Below are 25,921 nucleotides of genomic sequence, written 5' to 3' on the forward strand. Positions count from 1 at the left end.
TCCTGTATTGGTCAGAAACATGTACATTACCCAAAAATGAAAAACGACTGGAAGCTTTCGAATTGTAGGTGTAAATAAAAAAGGAAAGAATTGGCGAACTCGAGCGGAAAACGAATTAGAAAGTGCTATAAATGGTGGAGAAAAGAACAATTTTAGATATTGTTAACAAGAAGAATAGAAACTGGTTGAACATTGGCTAAGAAGAAACTATATCATGACGGTTGTGCTAGAAGGTATGGTGGCACGAAAGCGAAGGAGAGAGTGAAGGAGACTACAATTAATGGACGATATGAAAACATAAAAATCGTACCTGAAGACGAAAAGGTTAGCGGCAGACAGTGGAGCATGAAGCTTCTCAGTTGCGGCAAGTGACCTGCCAATTATGGCATAATAATTATGATGAAATAATGATGATTATTTTTATTCACCCGCATTAGTGGGAGAAAACTACTTCCAGAAATGTTAAGTGGGGGGAATACTTCTTACCATCTTCCACAATTTCACAGCTTGTGTTTAATATATCTCATCACTGTTAGGATGATTGATGATTTCATGGGGACGACCAGAGGAAATACCACAGGAGTTACGAAGTTCTACTGCATGTGGATTCACAACGTTCTTGCTGAAGGTTATTTTCACCTTCTGAAATCAGCACTGATCAAGACTAAGACAAGCAATATCAATTCTCGATTTATGATGATGATGATGATGATGATGATGATTATTATTATTATTATTATTATTATTATTATTATTATTATTATTATTATTATTATACAATTTCTCAACACTTGGGAAATATGGTGTCATGAAATCAATTAATAGTAACGGTCCGCAATGTTTTCAAGCACTTTCTGTGACTGCGAAAGAATGACACTTTTAATTGTAGTTCAACGAGACTTAATTCATTGCACTTATACAGTATTGTACTCAAACATTAATTTAAATAAATAAATAAACGTTAGAGATAAATTACAGTAGCGAAAAATTAAAAAGATATGTTGCACGGGCAATTTGCCAATAACATTAAGCTACTATGTTAAATAACAGTTAGTCATATTTAACACTAAGAGTATTATAATATATGGCTGTAGTTAACGTCACGTAATGAAACTCATAAATAACAAATAGCTACAAATTATCCACTAGTATTCGACATATTTCTACTGGTTATTCGCGTTTGCTGAGTCAGTTTAGAACGACGGAGCGATTTACAGCTAAGCAACAAATTGGCCTGCCACCTATGGATAAAAATAAGCGTCGAGCAGATTAGAAACAAAAAGTGATTTGTTTATTTGGAGTGTAGTGTGTTATTTCAGACATAAAAATGGATATTTAGTTTCGGATATATTACTTGTACAATATATACGTTTAGAACTTATAATATGTATCTTTGAAATTAATCAGTAATTGATAATTTGGAAGATAGTTCTGCATATATATATTCCTTCGCGTACTCAGTTCTGTGTACGTCGTGTTAACAACGAAACTACTATTAGATTGACTGCAAAATGCAAGTCAAGACAGCAAAATCCAGTTCCAGTTTTCCAGTAATTGACACTGACTGTATTATGTTTTGCTTGTTAGCAAAACATGGTAATTATAAGAGAAGGAGAAAGAAAACAGGAATATGGGCAAGCATAATGTATTACTTGTACACCTAAAAAACTTATTTCTCATGACAAAGAGTAGAGGAAATTTCAAACAAAAGTAAGTAATAATGTTATTTTTTTTTACTTTAAGAATTTTTTATTTTATATGAGCTCACGAATTCCCTGTGAGTAATTCACGATCACTCTTTGTTATCTCAGAAGAGCAATAGAATTTCAATTACTTTGGTGCTCGCGAGAGGGAACTCGCTTACAAATTCTGGTATTTATTGCGGTGTTGCCAAGCATTCAAAATATCCAATCTCTAGTAGAAAAAAAATGCTTATAATCAACAGCCCTAACTAGGGGGTGGCCAGCGTGGGCTCAGTCTCCTGCAACATCCCCCCCCCCCAATTGTTTAGATAATTTTATTTTTCCAAAGTAAGCACTCAAGTGATGTCAGCTCAACTTCACCCTTCCAATTTTCTCGCTCCCTTTGTCTTAACTGTTGCATCTACGGGCCTTATGTGAGAATTTTATAGAATATGTCAAAATTAGTGGCATTTAAAAGTTTCAAACTAACTGTGAAACGTTTATGACTATAATGAAAGGACATTTGATATGTCTCTGTAGTAAAATGGTCTACCCTGGGTAACATGTTTATTATTTATTGTTTTTATTTGAAAAATCGACTTATAAAGTATGCTTATGCTTTATAAAGTACGTCTTCTACTCGTTTCTTTGGCTCGTTTACGATTTTCCTACCCTTCGCCAGACACATTGACAATTCCGCATACATGTTATATATATATATACATATAGTGGATAACCCGGCAGATATATTACAATTGCGAACTATAGGACATTTCATACAGACAGTAAATATTTCGCACATACAAGCAGGCTGATCTGTAAAGGTTATTTAAGAAGAAGATATGACTGACTGAAGTGATAATAATAATTCAAGCCTCACGAGTGAATAAGGTATTTCCAACTTGACAAGACCGATTCTTGGGCTCACTTGGCCTTGGCGAAAGCCTCATTAAGGTTAGTAAGCATTAGCCACTTTGAGGATAGCTAGCCTGACCCCTAGATCCTCGGTTACGTACTGGCTATATCTGCTTCGGAATTGTTCCATGGCGGGAGCCCTCTAAATGCACCAAGTCCGTAGCCAGAACTCAAAGACAGGAGGAGGACTAACGTGTCTGCACATTACATACATACCACTAGACAACTGGAAGTTTCAGGTGGAGTTGAAGGTGGTTGTAGGGGGACCGAGCCCCTTCGCCACCCCTACATATAGGCATCCATTATAGCTAATCCACCACCTAATATACATAACTGACACTGACACACCATATAGCGCTGAATTCTTTCCGAATCCCTTTACACTGTCTTCCGCCCGTGTGAGTAATTAAATAATATCGTGCATTCACACCAAAAGAGTCTGTAAAGCCGCCATAAGGCAAGTTCTGTAAAGAAAAAACAAGTTGTCATGTATGATGGCACCCGCCTTCTATACATCTGCCAAAACTAAAACTAAAATAGTTCGCTTGAAACTAAAATAACTTCCTTAATACACAAATCCTTATGCACAACAGTTAATACATTTAATAACCTTTATTCAAGCGATAAAACTTTTTTTTTTTTTTACTATGCGACTTCCCAAAACGGTGGAATAAGAACTAAAAATTGTCGGTACTGATTAATAATAGACCGTCACGAAAATGGTAATTTTAGGATTAAAATGATCGAGTGCACATGAAATAAGATTCTGCAGGATATTAAATTGCACTGCTAGAGAAATGTCTCACGATATTGGAAACCAGTATTTTATGTTTACAAGTGTAATGTTTTAAGTATGCAACTTTAAAAAGTTAACTTGCAAGGCTAAAGTGAATTAGCATAACAAAACGACTGGGAAACACACTAATTTCCACCATAGTTTGATGAAATATTCTTAATCTGCATCAAATTATTAAATAGAATAAGCTCTATAATTATGTCCAGAAAGAAAGAATAGTTATTTACTCAGTGTATGGTGGCCTAGATTGATAAACTGCAGGGAAATGTATGATCAAGAGACCCTCATATTCTAAATCAGTACGCCTTTTACTATATCCAATTCCAGTTAGCTGCTACACATCATCTACATTAGATAATAACAAAATACTTACACAAGCCATTGCTCTTTTTGCTTTAATTTATACCATGTTATTATTCTCTGTTGTTATTCTGAGGTATATTACGTTAGGTATTCCATTTCTAAGCAGATTTGAAAATGGAATACAATTTTAAGAATTAGGGAGTCCTAATAAGCTTTAGGGGAATATTGAGACCAATCTAAAGAATGACTTCCTATTTTTCGATCTGGCAACATTGCTTCCTGGATCTGTTTTCGGATAGGTTGTCAAGGTAATATTATGTTGATATTTTTATAATTTTTAGAATAAATTGACAGATATGTCAGTCTGCTGGATAATTTAATGTAATTTAGTGATTCTTCCTCTTGTTTTTAAGCATGTTTGGTAGCTTGTCGTGTGTCAGGAACTGAAAAAACGTTAAAATATATGATCCATTACGGCGCTACTGTCCGTTGGATTGGAGTGGGAATCCATATTCTTTCAAACTTCACAGGACGAATTTAAATTCTTAATGTTGATACTAAAGTGTAGAAATATGTGATCTAAATTACGAGATGCGTACTTCCGGATGAATACAGGACAAACAATAGCGTAATTGATGTATTCACTCCTCCATAAGTAATATATTTAGAATGGTGTGTATAAATGAATCCAATGTGTGAAGTAATAAAGCGGAATCATTGAGGTGTCGCTGCAATGTCTACCTAACCTAGCATAAGTGACTTTTCTACTATCATAAATCATCTGTATGCCTACCGTCCATGATGCACCGGCTTTTTACAGACGCACTACTGCGCAGGCCCCTGCCCTGAATGGCTTCAGACAGCATTCTCGTTAGTGTTTTTCCACTTCAGTTTTTATGTTATACGTACAATTGCATTATTTATACCCATAATGCGTGAGCCCTCCTAAGGTGAATATGCACTGAGAAATGCAATTCCACCCCCAAGAAGTGAATGTACGTATAGATCTGTATTGAAACTTTGCACCGGCATTGCGAAGGTTAGGCCCGTATGTGTACTGAGTAGATTTGTACTTATACATTGTCTGCGATTGGCTCCTATCCCTGAGCCTTCGGAAGCATCAGTATTTGTACTTCAGCGCCGGAAATTATATTTTAATACCTTTTATAATGTTATTCCCTTGTCCAGTATTCATCTTCAGTGCGTACAATTGGACGGGGAAATAGTGAGAAGTGTGGGAGCCGTAGTAAGCGATAGTGGTAGAAGGCAGAAAAGAAGCACTGACTGTTAGAGCGCCAAAGGCATATATTCAGGCATTATTCTCAATTACTGAATGGGTATAATTCTACACAATACGCGTAGGTATATTCTTCACAATGCTTTGTATCCTTCTTTATGCTATCTCGGTTTGGCGATTGAATATATGACGTTTGCATAAATAACTGCTTTAAACGCGACTCTTCAGCTGTGGATGAATAGATTTTGCCCTAAATTTTTCAAAATACCTTCTGTATTTTTTTTTTCTGAGCCATGAAATGGGTGGTAATGATCAAGAACAGGTTTACCAATTCACATCAGACGGAAAGTGTATTGCCTATGTAATTAGTTAAAGCAACTGACATAAATGTAAGGCGTGTAACTTATGTTTCAAACGTTCTCTTGTATTGACTAACCTAAGACTAGGATCCTGCAGTTAATAAAGGTAAAATAGATATGTTGAAGGAGACTAAAAGGAGCATATGAACCGAGTGGGACAAAATATTGGGTGCTATTCGATTTTATGGGGACATACATCTGTCAAATCCATGGAATAAATATGATCCTTGGTTTCTCAGTAGTACTGTACAAGTAATGAAAGTAGATTACAGTTATAATCAGGTAGAAATACGTAATGGGAAGTGTGTTCTTTACAACGCAGTACATCATAAGACAGGCATGAAATGAATTACTGTGTGAAGACAATGTACAAAATCATCATAGAAGTGTCTCAAAGCTGTGCCACACGCAAATCGTGTTTTTATGCGTTGTAAACTGGTTTTCCGCTGTCCTCATTTATGCGTATACCCACCGTCGCCGATTGGCCAGCTCTAAGCTACTCGCCTACTTTCTCGCTATCGCTCGATCCCCTTCTCCGCTTCTAGCCTGTTTCAGTTAGATACCATTCGTGCTTTTTAGTGACCACAGACCCCAAATGGGTTCGTGTTTTATATTCAGCCCTCCTAAAGTCAATCCATCCAGTAATGGGCGTTTATTCCGTTAATCCCCACTAGCTGATGCACTGAATAACCAATCGGAATTTACAAATTCGCTTGCCAAAGGCATTGCCAGTTTTGGTTCATAGATTAGGTTACGTTTCATGTACAGCACTATCGTATTTTAAGGGAAAAAAATGAAATGAAATCTTTAAGTTTAACGTCCCACGTTTATGCCGGTTAGGCTAAAGGAGACGGTGATAATGAGAAATGAGTGAAAATGGTGGAATGAAGAAAGTGGGAGGAAACGGGAGAACCCCGGGAAAACCCACGAGCACGGTGTTTGTCCACCACAAAGTCCACACGGCGCGAGCAGGGATCGAAACAGAGACCCCAAGCACCGGAGGTGAACGCTCTACCACTGAGCCACCGCGCCCCTTGTATTTTAAGGGGAGACGCTTACATTCATAGAATATATTGTTTTAGCACGAAATGTGTACTGCCTTGGAAAGTTCTTAACGCAAATGTTTCATTACTGTATGCAGATTGATTTTAGGAGTGCTGAGTATAGAACACTAACCAACTTGTGCTAGGTGAGCACTAATAAGTACGAATACTATTTAACCGAGACAGTGAGGAACACGTCGAAAGGCCCGAGTAGCGGGGAGGGGTGCGTCCTTAAGGAGCAGGCACCTCAGCGAAGGTGGCTACACGCATAAACATGGATAATGCGGAAACATTTCAGGGCGTAAGAGCACATGGCAAGTGTGTGGCAGAGCATTGCGACACTTCTATGATCACTTGATACACTCCCTTCACATAGTACTTCAGTTCTTCATGTTTTCCTTATGGACTAAAATACAACATCTTTTCTACAGGCAATCTAGCACGCTCGAAAAACTTTCTCTTTGTTTCCTTTTTCCCAATAACATTTTACACCATTGACTGGTGCATTACATTTGAAGAGGTTATTTTTCCTTATCTTGACATATTTCCTGCACTTTCGACTTGGCGTCCTTACATTCGTTAATTCTTGTCTTTGGCATAATTGCAGGATACATTTCTCGTGGTTGGCATTTAACTGCACGAAACTAAATACAGTTAAATCACAATTCGCAGAGATATTCGCCATTTTCTTAATATATTTCCTCCACAGTAGGGCAAACTTGCACAGTAACTTCCTTCATAGCAAAGTAGATCCATCTTCGCTATAACCAATATTCAAAAATAAACGCTAATTTCTACCTTTTCCTTATTCTATCACACTATATCCTTACAGTCACCAGTTGTTCTCGGTGAATTTTGCAAATTTTTAGTTACCATGATAGAGCTTAACGGAACTTAACCCTAGTAATGCAACACGTATCTTATGAAACATTTTTTAAAGCTGTAAGAGTGCATTTCGTGCTAAGAGAAAACGATATTTCATTAATGTAATCGTGCCCCCTAAAATAAAATAGTGCCGTGAACGAAACGTAACCTAACGTATCAGCTGAAACCGGCAATTCGTAATTTTAGATCCATTACTTTGTTCATTAGCTGGCGGGGCTTAGCGGAATAAATGCCTTTTCCTATCACTTTTCTTGCTTTAAATAATTCCCCAAGGAGATCTAGGCCATTATTAGGCTTAGAACGTTAAACTGAAAGATTCCATTTTAATAGTAATTTTGTATATCTGAATAGCATATTAAAAAAAAAAAAAAAAAAAAAAGATATTTTAGGTAAATATGCATTGTACAGTACATATTGTTATTAGCATATTTTGAAATCTATCTTTCGTATGTTTGCAGAGAAAGAGAAAGATATGGCTGATGAATGGACTCGATTTTGCGAGTTACTTGTGCATGTAATCCAAGGTGTGGGATCTGAGGGTACTCCTCCAGACTCTCAGAGGTGAGTAGCATATGCGGTTCGTACGGGTAATGATTTGATGAGTTTTAGGATCTTAATTTTATAACAGACATCCTTCATTGAACATAGATAAAACTAACCCAAATAAAAAGTAGGAAGAAGTTAGAAGGAAAAATTTCACTAAAAACACCCAGTAGTTTACTAGTTAATGCTTTACCGAACTAATCACTAAAAGTCTATATACCCAGTGCTTTTCTTCTGGAAAACTTAATAGCTGAGCGTAAATATACTATAATGTATTATTGGGGCCGCGGTGGCTCAGTGGTAGAGCGTTCACCTCTGGTGCTTGGGGTCCCGGGTTTGATCCCAGCCCCCGCCAAGTGAACCTTGTGGTGGAGAAACACCGTGTGCGTGGGTTTTCTCGGGGTTCTCCCGTTTCCTCCCACTTTCTTCATTCCACCATTTCATTTATTACTCATCATCACCGTCTCCTTTAGCCTAACCGGCATAATCGTGGGACGTAAAACTCAAATATTTCATTTCATTTTTTATGTATTATTTACTGATTGGGTTCAGAGGCAAGTATCAAAATCAAAAGAATTACAGGTATTTAAAACGTGCTTCCATATATTCGTCGCATTGCGTTTTAAATCCATGTAACACGAGGCATTTCTTGTAGTAAAGCCGAATTCCAGAAAAGCTGTGTGCAATCTGAATGCTCGGAAATTATAATACATTTTAGGTGCTACAGCCTCTTCGTGGCTAAGCTGTTAGCGTACGCACTTTTGGCGTGGGAGCACCCGTGTTCGATTCCCGCCAGGGGGACCGCGGTGGCTCAGTGGTAGAGCGTTCACCTTCGGTGCTTGGGGTCCCTAGTTCGATCCCAGCTCGCGCCGCGTGGACTTTGTGGTGGACAAACACCGTGCTCGTGGGTTTTCCCGGGGTTCTCCCGTTTCCTCCCACTTTCTTCATTCCACCATTTCATTCATTTCTCATAATCACCGTCTCCTTTAGCCTAACCGGCATAATCGTGGGACGTAAGACTCAAATATTTCATTTCATTTTTTTTTTCGATTCCCGCCGGGTGCTCATGTGGTTAGGATTCCACGTTAATCAGTAGGTCCCGTCTCATATAACCTCGCTGCTGAAAGGGATGTTAAACTCAACTCAACATTCCAGGTGTTCGAGCAGTAAATACCAAACTGTTAGGTGGCAGGAAGCTATTCTCAATATGCTTTTATTGAGTTTACTCTTACTGCCTGGAACGCCTTATATATTCTTGTTTCAGTCTTCATATGGATGTAAAGTAAAAATTAATAAATAAATTATTTTTGTACATCATATCATTCAGCAGAAAAAAAAACTGTTGCAATATACAAAACAGTGTGCAGTATGCATTTTAGTTTCTTTTTTTTTTTCTTTTTTTTTTCAAAATTAGACAAGAAATAAAAGGCACGGGCCTCTACGCTAAGCTTTATAACCCAAATTCCTTAAACTAAATCGTATTGTGCTGTAGTTGTTAATTAAAAAAGAAAAAACTTTTTGTGTGTGTGTGTGTGTGAAATACGAACAAATTTCTGAGTGTTAGGAAAATTTCACCGATAGAGAACTGATACCCGAAAGTAAACTCACCCGTAAAGATTTTCCCATAAGAAGTAACTTATGCTACACTTTTTTTTTTTTTTTGTTTGCTTGCTACTTAACAAACAAACAACGCATTCATTTTTTTAATCTCCCCTGTATAAAGTTTTGAATTTTGCACGAAGCGGTTTTTGAACGCGAATCGACGATATTCGAAGTAGGTCCCGTCTCATATAGCCTCGCCGCTGAAAATGAAATTAAAATCCAACTCAATCAGTCGATAGATCTGATGCATTTTCCATATTTTTTCTTTTCCTTACAAACCTCCAGAAATTTGTAAATTTTAAATCAAAATATATTTTTACCTAGGTATAAGAAGTCAGGTCAAGTCTTGATATTACAGATGCGATCTCATTCCTTGTGAGTAGAGCGCTTTCCTCTGGTGCGTAAGGTCATTGGTTCGTTTCCCGACCAAGTAAGTTTGTAGTGGACATCATTGTGTCCGTTTGTTTTCTCGGAGTACTCACTTTTCCTTCCACATTCTCATTCCACCATTTTTTCCATCATTCACTTGCCTTAATCGTCGTCTCCCTTAGCCTAAAAGGAATAAACGTGGGACTTTAAACTGAAATATTTCATTTTTCTCATTCCTTGTGAAACTGAGGCAGAAGCTTGAAAAATAGAGGTCAGATTCAAACACAGTACTTCTCGTTAATGAGGTGAGGTTTAATAGTTCACTTAAATGAACTTTTCTAAGTTGTAGTAGTTTATAATAATGACCTGTCCACCGTTGTGACCAATGTACAAGAACTAGACAAAAAGTAATGGCAACACTGTTATAATTCATACGTGGCCGTATGCATAGAACATTCCTTCAATGTAATCGCCTTCTATCTTTACCACCTTCTGTCACACGTGTGGAAGGCCTCGTACACAATCAGCATGTCATCGATGTTCCGCAGGTACCAGTGCTTCCTGCGAAAGAGTTCTTTCATTTTGGCGAGAGGGTCGTCGCGAAGTCCCTGAAAACATTGTAGTGCACTTGACCCACGTGTCACTTCAATCCTGATATACGAACGCTGTTCCTCTTTCCGAAACATATTGTTATAGTGATTCCACTTTCCTTCTCTATTTTGCGACACACAGTTAATACTACTTGCCACATTTTAACGCCTCCGCTTCGTAACTCTTGTAGTTCTGAGAAAGCCCTCTGATGTGAGAACAATGTTGCACTTCTTTTTGCCTAACCTATGCATGTTTTGACTTAGCTTATTTTCGTTCGTTATTAGAGATTAGTTTCCCTTCGTAGCACAGAGGCTATATGAGATGTAAAACTACATTTTCGAATTTCATAATGCGTTTGAGTTTCAAAACCCTCCCCCTCCGACCCAGTGCGTCGAAGGCTGGACAAACGGGGAAAGCTATTATTATTAATATTAATAATAGTAGTAGTATGAACTATGTGATTTTCTTGCATCGCCTTATAAAGGTTTTGTGGTACAAGTGTACCTGCTACATAATATTTAGATTTATCATGTACCTTCTCATTTACTAACGTATATCTCAGTCGTTTGAAAGCTTCCTTTCCATAATTACCTTTTGTAGAACATGATTTTATTAAATTATGTTTTCCACTTACAAGTTTCATGTAACACATTTTCAGCTAAAAACTAAATTAAGAAAAAAATGTGATTTCATTAAGGAAGTATAATTTGTAAACTTAACATTACAAAATAAATTCATTATTAAAGAAATATTTCTGTGTTGTGCAGACACTCTTTGTCATTTGTTTCTCTTTCGATACATAGCAACTCCTTTGTATGTGATCGAACTACCTTGCATGGGTAGAATAGATTGACTCGTGATCCTGCTGGATATAGAATATACTATATAGATAAGTGTTACAAGAACTATTTTATTGTTTCTTTTAGTATCCCTGAGCATACTTCCGTATCTGAAGTTGATCGGATCCCGGACCGGTTACCCTTAAGAGATGTGGCTTTCAATCGTCATGATGATGAATGCCGCCGAGTAAGTTTTTATTTTATATTATTTTTTTTTTTATTTTTTTTATTTTTTTTTTTTAACTTTTTGTCACGTAAATGAATAGTCTGCATGGTGCGACTTTACTTGTCCATAGTCTACCATATGAAAATATTTCAATTTTCTTTAAATTTTATGTTAATTTTTCACTATCAGAAATTGTATAAAAACAATGCCGTGTTGTAATTTTCATTTCGTAAAATGTCATCCCGTTTTAGATGTGGTAATCTTGATATTGATTGTAGATTAATCCTGATAATATATTACATCCATAACGTTATAAAACCTCAGAAAAAGTACATAACTAAAAATTATAATTTTGTAATGATGCAACGTTGAAAGATCGCACTTCAGTTAATGTGTATTTCCCCATATATCTTACTGATACTTTATTTTTATTTATTTTCTTATCCTCCCTTATACTTTCGATTCCCGGTGGGGGCACTCGGTCGAGGACGTGTAAAAATCTTTTTCAGGTCAGCCATCCTGAATGAGGTTTTCCGGAGTTTTCCTCATTCCCACCAGGTAAATGCCTTGATGATACCTAACATACAAGTCCCAGGCTGCATCCTTCCTTCTCTTTCCTCTGATAGTGTGATCGCCGAGAAACGTCATCCCTCAGGCGTGAAGGGCTAACATGGCCTTAAATGCCGAAAGCCCAGAAATCTAAATCCTAAACCTAAATCCCTCCTTACACTTCTAATCTTATATACTGCAATCTGTATAGTAAAATTATTTTAAATCTTAACGTTTTCTTCTCTTACACTATAGCTCGGAAAATGTTCACACTTTTCACAATTTCTTAAACTGAAGTTGTTTCAAATCGTGAAGCCGTCATAAAGCTGATACTATTCCAGCTTAACTTCCGGAAATGTTTTCACTCATTGCTTCGCATTTCATATCGTTGAATTTATTCGTTTCCGGTGGCAATAGTGGAGAAAGAATGTTACCAGATCCCCTGGTAAATTAGGGGAATTCGTCCAAGCACTTGAAGGGGATAAATAACTCTGGACAGAGAAGCATTTATGGAGCATTTAATAAGTTCGTACCCCACCAGAGTTACGGAATTTCATACACATTTGGGGTCTCTCTTCGGGGTTATAGGATTAGTTAACAAACGCGTCTTCGACATGAAATAAAAGGGTTTAGTTCCTCATAAGAGTACATTTGTTTCAGATCCTACGTTAGGTTGTAGGTTCACGTCTTTGCGGTGAAAATAAATGATGGAGTGAATCACTCATTTGCTTTACAAACGATGGAAATCGAATGCGTGCTTGAATTGCAATGCATCGTAAAAATATTACCGTGTCAGTGTTTTAGAATTATTAAATATCATGAGTGTACGAGAAATCGAACTAGTTAGGTTTTCATAAAATTACTGTAAAGGATTATTGGTAAGATTTCCCACATTAGGATGAAACGATAAAATTTTAGTTTGTATTGTGTGTCCCCAAAACAGAAAAATATACGACGGTGCGTCGCAGAAAGATCTCTAGACGAAACTTACTGTTTCAGAAAAATCGTCTACTCTGTAAATAAAAATAACGACTGCAGATTCCCCCCGCCCCCCGTAAGTAAAGCACGATTCAGAACAATTCAACGTTTGATAGTCATGAAAATATACCGATAAACTTGAGAGGTGCAAAATATATGTGGAAATTTATTGATTGGTTACTTATTCAGTTATTACACAGTCCTATAAGCTCCCTGTGTACTTCTCCAGAAATAAAAAGCCTATAAGAGAAAGAAATATATACAAAAATGTAAGAAATTTTCTGTTTTCATGCGCATGAAAATTTTGTCATAATTTTTCGGGAGTCGTCGCAGAAAGTAGAAAAACGTTCTGCTTTGAGGTAGAGATGCAGGAGCTGGAAAAAAAACAAAAGAAAAACGGTTTTTTCTGTCTCGCTTTTTTGCTTGGGAAATTCTGAGCTTTTTTCAAAATTCTGCTTTAAATTGATAAAGCAGACTTTATTTCGCTTCTCTATAACACAAAATCTCATTTAATTAGTGATTGATGCAGATAATAATATAAAACTTCGAAAATAAACCATGAATTTCGAAAAGATATTTCGAACAATTTTAATTCTTAACATAGGTCCATTATAAATTCCAAAGGATCAACCAATGTACATAATAAGAATTTTTTAACCTCTTATACACAAAAGTAAGTACTTTTTTAAAAAAAATACATAAATAACTAGCAAAATTGCATGTAGTATTTTTACTTCAAAGTATTCCACACTCTCTTTTTGAAACAAAATAAAATAAAACATAAGAGAAATACTTACATTTATATGATACGCTTAAAGAGGAAGGTTCTAGAATACAGGTCCCCCTTTATAAAGATAATAAAATATATTTTACTTTGTTTTGGTTCCTTTTTGCTTCTTGTTCTTTTCTTCCAGTTTTTGGATTTTTTTTTTATTTTTTTTTTTTATCGTTGGAATGTATTGTTATCTACACTAAGAACACAACTTCATCCTTTGAACAGTACACTACCATGTTGGTTTACTTAACCACACTAGTAATATGTAGGTCTATTGCTTTATACATAAAGTAATAATAATGTTTTAATTAATTATAATTTTAGATAAATGAAGATTTTTTGTTGTTTCTTTGATTTTAGTTGCACGCATAACTTTATTTTAGTTTGCTTTTTATTTTATTCGAAATTCCATTGAGTTTCGTTTTCGTATTCGGAGTAGATGTTGAATTGTTCATTGGCGCCTCTGGCGATAGACGTCGTATGTAATCGTATTGTGTGAGTCTGTCGAAGTATTTATATTTTGCAACATATTGCTTCACACCTCGTGTGTTATGTGTGCATTTTATAGGGTTTTATTTCTGATTCTTTTGTTTTTGTATGTGTATTTGGGTTTACATTTTTTGTAGCATACAGTGTGGTGTTGTTTAAAATCCATCTGTTTGCAATGGGTATATTGTTTGCAACGTCTGATGTTATTGGTGTTCCTGTTTTTTAGGGAAGTTGGGTGAGTTATGACAAAAGAAATAGTTCAAAATTGTTAATTAGCCAAAATTCCACTTGCCTTGCAGGATTTATTCTAAAATAATGTACGTTTGGGGGTGTGGGGGGCTCTGTCCCCACTGTTATTTTATAATATAGATTATTGGAAGAAATCCTTTTATGCAAGTGGTATTTTGGTGAATTAATAGTTTGAAATAGTTTACTTTGTCGTAATTCACTAATTCACCTAACTAGGCCTCTGGGTGGTGGACCTCGAGGGGGACCTGTGTTCTAGAAACTTGCCCGCTTGAACGTTACACACCTAGGGTTTGTTTTGGGTGATTCTGTAGATTCTTGAAATTTTACAGTTAAGTTTTATATCGGGTGTTCAGAAAGTAACTATGCAGTGCCATGTTGTGGTGTGCTAAATGATGACTGATATGATTGTCAATTAGTAATACAACATTTTTCCATTGTTTAACATATTTGACCAGGTATTTGTATTTGTTCACGGGTCCGGTTTGATTGAAGACCAACGTCTTATGTGACATCATTGTGATCCATGTCAACTGCATACTTACTTTCTGAACGCCCTGTATAACCACTATCACGATTTACCCAGTCCTCTACGTTTCTGAATTCTTAACAAGAGGAATTCAACACATCATTACGGAACTCTTCCCCCCCCGCCCCCCCCCCCCCCCAAAAAAAAAGAAAGAAAAATTTACAGAATACATTTAAGTTCAGCACAACAAACATTAGTGAGTAAGTAGCTTTTGCGCTTCTATCGGGAAGTCTAGGATTCAATTCCACATTCGACTTTTCTGACAAAAGTTCTTCTTAATTCCATCTGTGAACTAGAAATAGTGCGTGTACTATGAGTTGGCCGACTTCCTTTCTTATTGTTTTTAAATCGTTGTTATTACTAATTATCAGCAGTAACGGATTTGCAAAGAGTGTTAGGATGTCTTTCGGACTGGAGCCTGTTCCCTGAAATTACGGAATGTGTAAAACAAACTAAATATTACTTATACCTGTACTCAAACCTTAAGCTCTCCTCAAATAAAAGTTAGAAATTATTAGAAAAAACAAAACATTATTAAGAAAAACCCCTGTCAAAATACTTTTCTAAATCCGCCTCTTATTATCAGTATAAAATGGTCTTCATGGTTGTGTCAGGAAGATTATTGCTAAATATATAAACGAAACGAAATATTAGTTATGCCTGTACCCATAAACTTCAAACTCCTCCTAAATAAAAAATTAGAGATTTTTAGAAAAAAAAACAAACGTTAATCAGAGAAACCCCTTCCAAAGTACTTTTTAAAATTCGCTACTGATTATTTCTTTCTTTATTTCATTTTATTTTATTTTATTTTTTTTCAAAGTTGTATCCTGAAAATTATTGCTAAATAATTGCACAGTTACAGTATATAGAAATATGGAAGTACGCTTTGGAGAATATATTGAAAAACGTACGCACTGACGAATATATTGAAAATCATAAGTTTAACTTTTGCGCTAGAAGCTAGAGTACTAACCTCTTAGAAATGAAACACGGATGACCTATTGAAATGATCCAAAGAAGAAGGAAGATGTCGATAACTCAGAAGTTAAAATAAAGTTAAATAGCCTCTAAAATTGCCCTAAATACTACGTACTTTGTGTTTGCTTTCATTCACAAAACATGTGCTCCATCTATCTTGATGGTGAATTCCAAAGCGAAATATGACATTTAGGTCATGAAATCATATTTAACTGTGGAGTGTACTATAAGAAAGCTATTTAGATAGAAAAATCATGAAAACGAAAAAAGCCAAAATTTCCAAAAATTCTCGTTTTTTTTCCAAAAAAGACGGCTTTTTATGTGAAGAATCAATCGATTCAAAAAAAAAAAAAACGGCTTTTTTACATCTCTACTTTGGGGCTATGTGTCTACTGTCTTTTGGTACTCAGGAACCACGAGTTGCATATGTAAGGGGGTTGAGGTTCTAACACCTCTTGATCAGCGTAGTAAGAAAAGTTAACACTTACCATATGAAGATATTACACAAAAATCTGGAGCAATGTGAACATGAAGTTTTAACCCCCTTTGGAAAATTGTGTGTACGCCACTGGGATCCACTATTGCTCAAAATATTTTTTTAAAAGTACTTTTAGATACTAATTAATCAGACGCTGTTAAGCAGTTGGTATATAATATGTTAATGAAAGTTATTTTTACACATCAAATCCTCTGTAGGTGTGAATTCAATAACTCTCAAAGAGTGAAAAAGTGATTGACTGAACCGGAACTCGAACCCAGGATCTTCGGCATACTGTGCCGATGCATTAAACACTACCCCACCGAGTCCGCTTCCCAGAACAGCCAGCCACCCTCTCACTACTGTAGTCGGTGCTCTCATCTCTGACTACATATTAATATATGAAATTACAACGTCAAAAGGTGTTCTCAATATATGGATACTTGATCGTCCAGGCGCAGCAGTTAGGCTGTGGTACAAGCCATGAAGTTTGAGTGGAGATCATCGTCTTCAGGAGTGAGAAAGAATATATGGCTGTTTTGGGAAGTGGAATGGGTGGCGTAGTTGTATGCTGGAGAACCCGGGTTCAAGTCCACGTCCAGTCAATCACTTTTTCACTCTTTGTATGAATAGAAGATGAGTGGATATAATTTTTAGGAACAAACTGACTTTATATTATTTTCATTTAGAGGACTTTGAAGAGCTGCATTCGCAAAGATGATGATGATTGTGGTAAACCACCAAAGAAGAGAGTCTGCTGGGGTCCCGACAGGGTTTATTTGGTGGAGCCATTCTTGTCTCATAAGATATCCTCAGAAGACGAGGTAAGAAAGATTATGGCAGGAATAGTTATGTCAGAAACTAATAAAGAATAAGTTTCATTAATATCAAATACATATTTACGGCGCAGGGCACTCGGGAGCTCTTGTGTTTTGGATTCCACGTTAAGCTGCAGATCTACGTCTCATTAAGGACGTTACACACCAATTCAACTAACAAACATATATTCTTAACAGCTAATGTTTAAAACTTCTGCTAAGTCTATTTTAAAGGATAACTTAAGTTTAGATTCTCTTTAATTATAAATTCTAATGCTTATGGATTTTCTCACTAATGAATTCAGATCTCTTTTTTAAAATATTAGTTGGCGGTGGCTCAGTGGTAGAGCGTTAACTTCTGTTGTATGAGATCCTTGGTTCGATCCCAGCTCGCGCCAAGTGAGCTTTGTGGTGGACAATCCCCGTGTGCAAGTTTTTCTCGGGGTTCTCCCGTTTCCCCCACTTTCTTTCATGTTTCATCACCGTCTTCTTTAGCCTAGCTCGCATAAACGTGGCACGTAAAACTTAAAATTTTCGTTTCATTTTTATTTATTTATTTATTTGCCAAAGTTCCAGATACAGCAAGGCAGCCATTTTACACTGAAACTATATAACATAGAATATAAAATTAACAATAACAAGTATAAACAAAAAGCTATATAAAGGTCCATAAGTGTAGCAATAACAAATTGAAATAAAACTAAGGTTCCATAAGTGTAGCAATAATTTCCTGTCGGAAAACATTCTCAGGTTTAAAAATATCCACGTCAGAAGCAATGGAGTTAAATTCAGAGGCCAGTCTATAGAACAAAGAACGCTGAATAATTGATAATCGAGGCGTGTTGCAATGAAGTAGTTCACTATTTCTATTTCTTCTTGCAGGTACCCGAATATTAAATTTAGAGATTAGTTCTTCAGTTCTAAGTTTCCCATTTAGAATTCTATGAAGAAACATCATATCAAATAGCATGCGACGAGATGAAGGTGTACGGATGCCAAGAACAGTCAACACTTCAGGTTTACTTAAACAGCGTACAGAAGGTATTCTTTTCCTGACAATGGCAAGAAAGAAATTTAGAACTGAGTCAATGCGAGAGAGAGTTGATACGCTAGCCATACTCCAAATGGGGGAACAGTACTCTATTTTGGTTGAAATGAACGTTTTATAGAATATACTTAAGGCTGTAATATCCCTAATCTCTGTAAACCTGTACAGGAGACCTAATAATCGCATAGCACTCTTGGTCATGGCAGCAATGTGATCAGCAAACAGAAGTCTTTCGTCGAACACAACCCTGAGATCCTTCTGAGATGAGACCTTGGCAATAGGATCATCTCCCATGAAGTGGGTAGAAGGGATTTTGTTTTTCTTTAATGAAAATGTAATGGTAGAAGATTTTAAGGGATTTACTTTTAGATTCCACATGCTACACCAGTCCAGAAGATCTGAGAGGTTTTTTGCAGTTCAATCACATCTTGAGCTGTCCTAATTTCCCGAAATAATTTGCAGTCGTCAGCAAAGAGAAGAATTTTGGTGTCAGATAACTCAAGATAAGACGGGAGATCATCTATGAAGAGAAGGAAAAGAAGTGGGCCTAGAATACTACCCTGCGGAACACCAGAGAGAACAGGAACAAAATTCGAAGCAGATCCAGAGAGAACAACACGTTGTTCACGTTCGGTGAGATAGTCTCGTAACAATGAGAAGAAGTTGCCGTGAATATTAAATCTATGTGCTAGTTTATGAAGAAGAAGCTTAGTGTCAATGCGATCAAAAGCTTTAGTTAGGTCTAGATAGATTACATCAAGTTGTGTATTATTGGACAGAGGTTTAACTGCTTCCGAAAGTAATAAAGATAAATTTGTGATAGTAGAACTGCCAGGAAGAAAGCCATGTTGAGCAGGATCTAAGTAGGGTGAAACAAATTTATGCAATCTATCTTTGATTATTTTCTCGCACACCACAGAAAGGATGGGCAAGAGAGAAATGGGTCTGTATGATGAAACATTGTTCGCGCTGCCAGATTTCAAAATAGGTACAATATTAGCCTGTTTCCACGATCTAGGAAAAACACCTTCACTAAAGCATCTATTTAAAAATCGTGATAAAGGGTTGGCCAGAGATTCAGTAGTATTACGTAAGAAGATTGAACTGATATTGTCAGGACCAGGAGAACGATTCAAAGGTAAAGGTAAAGATTCACTTCAATTGTAGTTTAAATTGCGTGTTATGTAGTCCCGGGTTTTGTTCCCGGTGGGGGTACAGTTGAACGATAAAAGTGGTTCGGATTCCACTACAATCAGTAGGTCTACTCTCCCTTAGACTCCCAGGCATAATCTTGGAATAACTCAAACAAACCAAAACTGTGTGTTGTACTAATGACCTTTAAACTGCATTGTAGACGTAATTTAGATAGCTGCTCTTTCAAATTAACGGCATTTTACATAGTAGCACATTTATTTGAATCTTGACAGGATTAGAAGTGTATAGTCACTAATATTTAATTTGTTTTTGATTTTTACTGCGATTTTCTTTTGCTGCAAATCGCCTTTCATTTTAATCGTTTTGCTGCTAGAGCTCTCTTGAATGTAGTTTCGTTTTGCGTTTTCACTTCTAATTAAGAAAGTATGGATCGTGCTCAATTCATTAGTAAATAGTGCCATCATGTGACAATTATCAACCATGTTTCCGTTGTTTTTAAGTTTCTATCTGTTAACATTCCGTCTTCGTAAAGAGAACATATTCATTTCCTTAATACGGAACGGAAGTACACGGTATCCGGAAAGCTCAAATTTTCAGCATAGATGAGGTTCATGCCTGGGAGTGTTTTTATCCTTTCACTTTGACAATACAACGTAGGGGAGCGGTAGGACGGGAAGATATATAAAAATAAATAAAACTTAATAACTCTTGAACCACGAGACTGATCTCGATCAGATTTGTCACAGTAATAGAGTTCGGGCCTGGGATGGTTTTTGTCATTTCACTTTGACGGTGCAACTTAGGGAAGGGGTAGGAAAGATCTTTAAAAATGATCGAAAATGACTGATATTCGGGGTCGCTGGGATGAGTAGTGGCACTTTCGATGCCGTTTAAATCCAAATTCAGCCCTGGAAATTCGGGGAGGCGGAGATATATAAAGGAGTTGTACATTTAAAGATTTTATTTCAACCCAGCGAAGCAGGTAATCAACGCTAATACATATATATATATATATAGAGTGAGAATGGATGTCTGATATTATATATTGTAATTGGGTTCAATTGAGCTACTATTTGTTATGGGTTACTTTGATCGGATAAGGAAACATTTTAGAGAGTGAGAATTTAAAAAAAAATGCAAATAAAAAAAAATAAGGACCACCCTAACATATATAGATGCAATTTGGTTAACAGGTCACACATTTTGAATTTCAGTCTAGCGTCCCTTTCAGCAGCGAGACTATATGAGACGTGGACGTACAGCTTAACGTCCGATCCAAAACCACATAAGCTCCCGCCGGAACTGACTTAAATAGATGCAACCATTCATAGTGCCCATTAGCTTTCAGAAGGATGCCCCCCATATTCTGACAATTATTCTTCGTAATTTTACTGGATTTATTAATATATTTTTTTAAAAATCTTGTTTCTTGTTTAGTACTAGTGTTACAGAACATGATTACAGAAGACCAATGTTTCTTCTGTTCTCCACTACAACTATTCCGTTTTGATACATTATAGAAATTTTCATTATCATCATTTTTGTCTTTCATTTTATATAATTTTATTGCAATTTTTATTATGTATTCTGTTACTGATTATTTGTTATTTATTTCACATTTTAATTCTTATTTTTACATCCCACTACAATTGCTCTGTTTCTCATACACAAATTCTATTTTCACTGTTACTCTCATGATTATTATCTTTTATTTTGTATTATTTTATTACAATTTTTATTATGTATTGTATTTATTATAATTTTATTATTATTTGTTAGTTATTTCATACATTGTTATTTTATTTATTTATTTATGTTTGTTTTATTCATTTCTATTTCTAAAAATATTAGATATAATTGTACAACATTTTTCTTTCGTTTATTATCCATTTCCTGTTCTCCATGTTCTTATTTACCAATACTCCATGTTTTTTTATCTTCCTATAATCTTTTCACATTCAATCTAACAGTACTGTGTAACGTCTCGTATCTTTGAACGCCAAAATTACGCCACACAGACGTTTCTCAGTTACTGCTCTATTTTCAACGAACTTAAAGGGCGTGTTACTGAATTCTTCATGTCTGTGTGTGTGTTTGTTATTTGCGAGTTTCTCAATTTTGAGCCCTCCATTCGATAGAATATCAAAAACTATCTCAAAGAAGTGATGAAATTTATTGCGTCACTCGTACCGTTCCCGAGGTATTGGCCAAAAAATTTCCAATTTCGGAAGATTTAAGGAGCCATATCTAGGGAACCGTAAGTCATAGAGAAATGATACTGGTGTTGATGAATACCAATATTGACTCATTAATTATTGAGTTGAGTTGATTTTGAGTTCAACTTCCCCGTTCAGCAGCGAGGCTATATAAGACGTGTACCTACTAATTAACATGGAATCCGAACCACATGAGCTCCCGCCGGAAATCGAACCCGGAACTCCCACGCCGAAGGCGCAAATGCTAACCGCTTAGCCACGAAGGAGCTCTCAATAATTATTGCGTCATTAGTTATTGATTTATTGAATGTAATCAAATAAATTTAATATTTAGTTTCATATAAATTTCGAGAAAATAATTCTTTTTAAGTTCGTTCTAGCAATGCTCTTCTAGCATTCTCAGCTGGTTTATTTTCCATCTCCTTTGTCTACTCTTACTTGTCTTGTGATGCTTTTATCAGAGGAGTGTTTAGTTTTCTTCCTTTTTTTTTTTTTTTTTTTGTTTGTTTTGTGATTGTGTTCTTACTATTTCGCGATAAGTAATTTGTTTACCATACCTGGTTCAAAATTATTTTGTTGCTGTTATTTGTACAGTCAGCGACAGAAGTTGTTTCCGTTGATGAAATTAGTTTCGTAAATAACTCCATAATGGAAGGACAATTTGAGTACACTTTTCAGTAAATTAAAAAGGATGTAATTTTCTGTGCGTTGCAACCGTACCACAGTTATTCCCAAAATAAATTTTACAAACAGAAAGAACTTTTGTTGCTGATTGTACAAAGAGAGAGGGTAGAAAATACTTCGAAAACACGAAACCGCCAAATGTCAGGAGGTAATTCTTTTCACCTAATAAAGCAGAAAGTACTAAAAAAACATAGGTCAGGAAAACGCTCCTTTCAGAGTAATAGGGTACACAAAATGTAAACAGTTAATTTTTAACGAGCTCCTTTGTGCTCTATGGTTAGCATACGTGTCTTAGACACGGAAGGACCGGGATCGACTCTCAGTTGGAGTTCGTGTGATTCGGATCTGACGTTAAGCTGTGGGTCCGCATCTCATAGAGCGTCGTTGCTTTAAGAGAGACTAACCTCGAATCAACGAAATTAATTTTTGAAACTCCTAGCTTGAAATCTGTGCAAAATATTTGGTCTAGGAATTAATTCGTGCGGTTGGTACGCACACATTGAAGCTGTAGTACAAACACAAAATACATAAATACCTTAAGAAAAATATTGTCCATCGCTAGCCACCACTTTCGCCCATCTGTCAGGCAATGTACGGATTCCGTGGCGAAAGAAGTCCTCATCCTTGGAAGCGATCCAGTCAGAGACCCATGTTTCGATATCTTCTGAAGAAGTAAACAGCTGTCCAATCAAATCGTTGTTCATGCAATCGAACAAGTAGTAGTCCGAAGGAGCAACGTCTGGTGAATACGGCGGGTGGGGTAAAACTTCCCATCCGACATTTTCTAAATAGGTTTTGACCGGTTTTGCGACATGTGGGCGAGCGATATCATGTTGAACAATAAGTTTATCATGTCTGTTCTCCCATTCTGGTCGTGTTCTGGCCAGAGCTTGCTTCAAACGCATTAATTGTCGTCGATAACGTTCTCCATTCATAGTTTCACCCGGTTGCAGCAGCTCATAGTACACCACACCTTTCATATCCCACCATATGCACAGCATAACCTTTGCACAGTGAATATCTCGTTTTGGTTGTGATGGACCTGGTTCACCTGGTTTCACCCAGGCCTTTTTTCGTTTAGGGTTCTCGTAATGGATCCACTTCTCATCACCCGTAATAATTCGATGCAGAAACCCCTTTCTGCTCTGTCGTTGAAGCAGCAATTCGCAAATGGTTTTTCGTCTTTCAACGTCTCTGTCTTTCAATTCATGTGGAACCCAATGTGACATCTTTTGAATCATTCCCATGGCTTTCAAGCGTTTGGAGACTGTTGTTTGATCAACACCTAATGCTGCTGCAAGTTGTTCCTGCGTTTGACACGAATCCTGCTCGAGCAATGCTGTCAATTCTTCGTCTTGAAATTTTTTTGGCTGTCCAGCTCCCTCTTGGTCTGCCAAGCCGAAATCACCACTTCTAAACCGTGCAAACCACTTCTGACACGTTCGCTCAGCTAGAGCATGGTCACCATACACTTCCACCAAAATACGATGACTTTCAGTCGCACTTTTCTGCATGTTAAAGTAATGCAGCAGGACACCCCGCAAAAACACTTCATCAGGCACAAATTGCGCCATGTTCACTTAACTACAAACTGGTGTTGTTGACGCTTTAATCCACTGCCCTATACTACGAACGATACGCGATGACAGGGGTTTGCAACACATGTGTGGATACACGGAACTGTGGGACGCTCCGTTCGTTGCGCCATCTCTTGTCCACCCGCACGAATTAATTCCTAGACCAAATAGTTGAACTGGGTCAAGGAATTTTAAAACAACAACTGTAAGTTCTATCTAAATATTAGCTTTTTTAAATCTAGCGAGATGTATAAAACGAATTTTAGAAGAGTAACTTGAATAACCGGTGGAAAACTTTCTCCTCTAGCGACTAAAATGTGTTGTGTGTATATACTGCATTGTTCGGAGTCATGAATATTTAAATAGAACTTACATTAATTTATTTGCAATTTCTTGAAAGATGACTTAGGTTCTATAGTTTTTAAGTTAGGGAGCTACAAGAAAGGAATCACGGCCTGAAATATAATACGAGTTGATTTTCCCCATCTTAAATACAAGGTGAGCATAAAGTCTTGCCCTGATTACAAAAAATTATTACAGAAGAACCGTTTGACATAATAATGTAAATACTGGTCAGTTACACAGGTTAGTATTACAAGTTTTTTTTAAGACCACTTACGTTGAAGGGCGATTTGCTTTCGTAACACCACAGCACGCATTGTGCTTTCTCCTGCTTCGATGCCATTTCGCCAACTAACCCGCGCGCGCCAAATAACGCACTGCGTCACTCTTGGGTAGCACTGGTGCCATCTATTGGTCTTTAAAAAAACTTGTAATACTAACCTATGTAACGGACCAAAATTTACATTATTCTGTCCGACGGTTATTCCGTAATAAATTTTTATAATCAGGACAGGACTTTATGCTCACAGTGTATGTAGGGCTTTATGCAGAGTCGTTTTCACGTATGATTAGCGCTATAGTAAAGGCCTGACTACTGCAGGGAACACATGTTAGTCGAACTCTTTAGTATGGCACTAATCACTTAGTGGTTGATTAAAACAAACAAAATAACAATAAAAATATTTATTTAAGTTGAAGAACAGTATATTAATGTAACTTCTATAGCTTACGAATAAGAGATAAGTTTTTTTTTTTTATTATACGAGGTGTTCTACAATATTGAATATTACATTTGTTTTTACATTGTATAATGCCAACCTTTCTAATTTCTAAGTACGATAGGCATGGATGTATAGCGTGTTTGTGCAATGTTGCCACCTTCTGACAATTTATCAATTTTTAAACATTCTTTTCAGTTTCTTCTTTCTGTCCTCCTTCCAATAGAGGATAATTGACACAAATATTACGCTGTTGAAATCTCTATTCCATCACCTTTCCAACAATGTATCAATCATAGCCTTCTGACAATTAGGAATGGGGCAGGGATGAAGGAAAAATAGCAGTCCGCAAAACTGCGAAAAGTTAGAAGAAAAATTGTGGGTACCAGAAAATTTGTACACGCTTTCCAGATGTCAGGAAAGGGAATACAATCAGAATGAGCCGTTCCCCGAACTTCTACCAAATGTGTGTTGTCTAGTGTTATGCTGCCCTTAAACTTGCTGTCTTATTACAATAAGAAAATTTCGGTAGTAGGAAACATTTTATGTCCGTTATGCTCCCTCTACCATAGAAAATAACATTGATCAATTTGTAATATCTATAAGTATTTAAGTTTTATGTTAAAATAGCTGTTACTATTAGAAGTTTTGTTTCAATTTCAGCCGTTATCACCAAATACGACAGAAGCAGACAGCGATAAGGAGAATATAGGTGCAGGGCGGTTTCCGCAAAATTTGGTTAAGCGGACCATCAGAAGGAGAAAAGTCCTAGGCAGTAGAATACAGAAAAAAACGTTGAAGAAGGTACGAGTGTTTTGATCAAAGGAGATTTTAAATAGAGAAAAAGGAATATTTTTAGCGACATGCGTTATTCAAAATTCACCTATAACGAACACATACGATTTCACATAGTAAAATAGAATAATTTAAATTGAAATCTGGGACATTTATACAGGGTGTTACAAAAGTTTGTCACAATATTTTCGGAAGTGCATAGTTTCGTAATT

General features: G+C 36.4%; 1 protein-coding gene across 2 annotated transcripts; it reads left to right on the forward strand.

Moving 5' to 3' along the window:
• Nucleotides 1-1,247: 1,247 nt before the first annotated feature.
• On the forward strand, nucleotides 1,248-25,921 carry LOC145674348 (uncharacterized). 2 transcript variants are annotated; one of them, XM_081744285.1, is made up of 5 exons: nucleotides 1,248-1,710; nucleotides 7,679-7,781; nucleotides 11,252-11,351; nucleotides 17,045-17,179; nucleotides 25,578-25,921. In XM_081744285.1, exons 2-5 carry the CDS (start codon nucleotides 7,693-7,695, stop codon nucleotides 25,731-25,733), a joined length of 480 nt encoding a protein of 159 aa, XP_081600411.1. In that variant the 5' UTR covers nucleotides 1,248-1,710; nucleotides 7,679-7,692; the 3' UTR covers nucleotides 25,734-25,921. The 2 variants fall into 2 exon arrangements, with proteins under 2 accessions (XP_081600411.1, XP_081600412.1); XM_081744286.1 differs by lacking the exon at nucleotides 7,679-7,781.

The sequence above is a fragment of the Thermobia domestica genome, chromosome 17 (genome assembly GCF_964235325.1).
Source record: "Thermobia domestica chromosome 17, izTheDome1.hap1.1, whole genome shotgun sequence".
Lineage (NCBI taxonomy): Eukaryota > Metazoa > Arthropoda > Insecta > Zygentoma > Lepismatidae > Thermobia > Thermobia domestica.

Excerpts from the sequence above, each read along its gene's own strand:
- LOC145674348 (XM_081744285.1), top strand. The coding sequence starts at position 7,693 with ATGGCTGATGAATGGACTCGATTTTGCGAGTTACTTGTGCATGTAATC. Across the intron at positions 7,782-11,251 it reads ACTCCTCCAGACTCTCAGAG|TATCCCTGAGCATACTTCCG; the intron begins GTGAGTAGCATA and ends TGTTTCTTTTAG. Across the intron at positions 11,352-17,044 it reads ATGATGATGAATGCCGCCGA|AGGACTTTGAAGAGCTGCAT; the intron begins GTAAGTTTTTAT and ends ATTTTCATTTAG.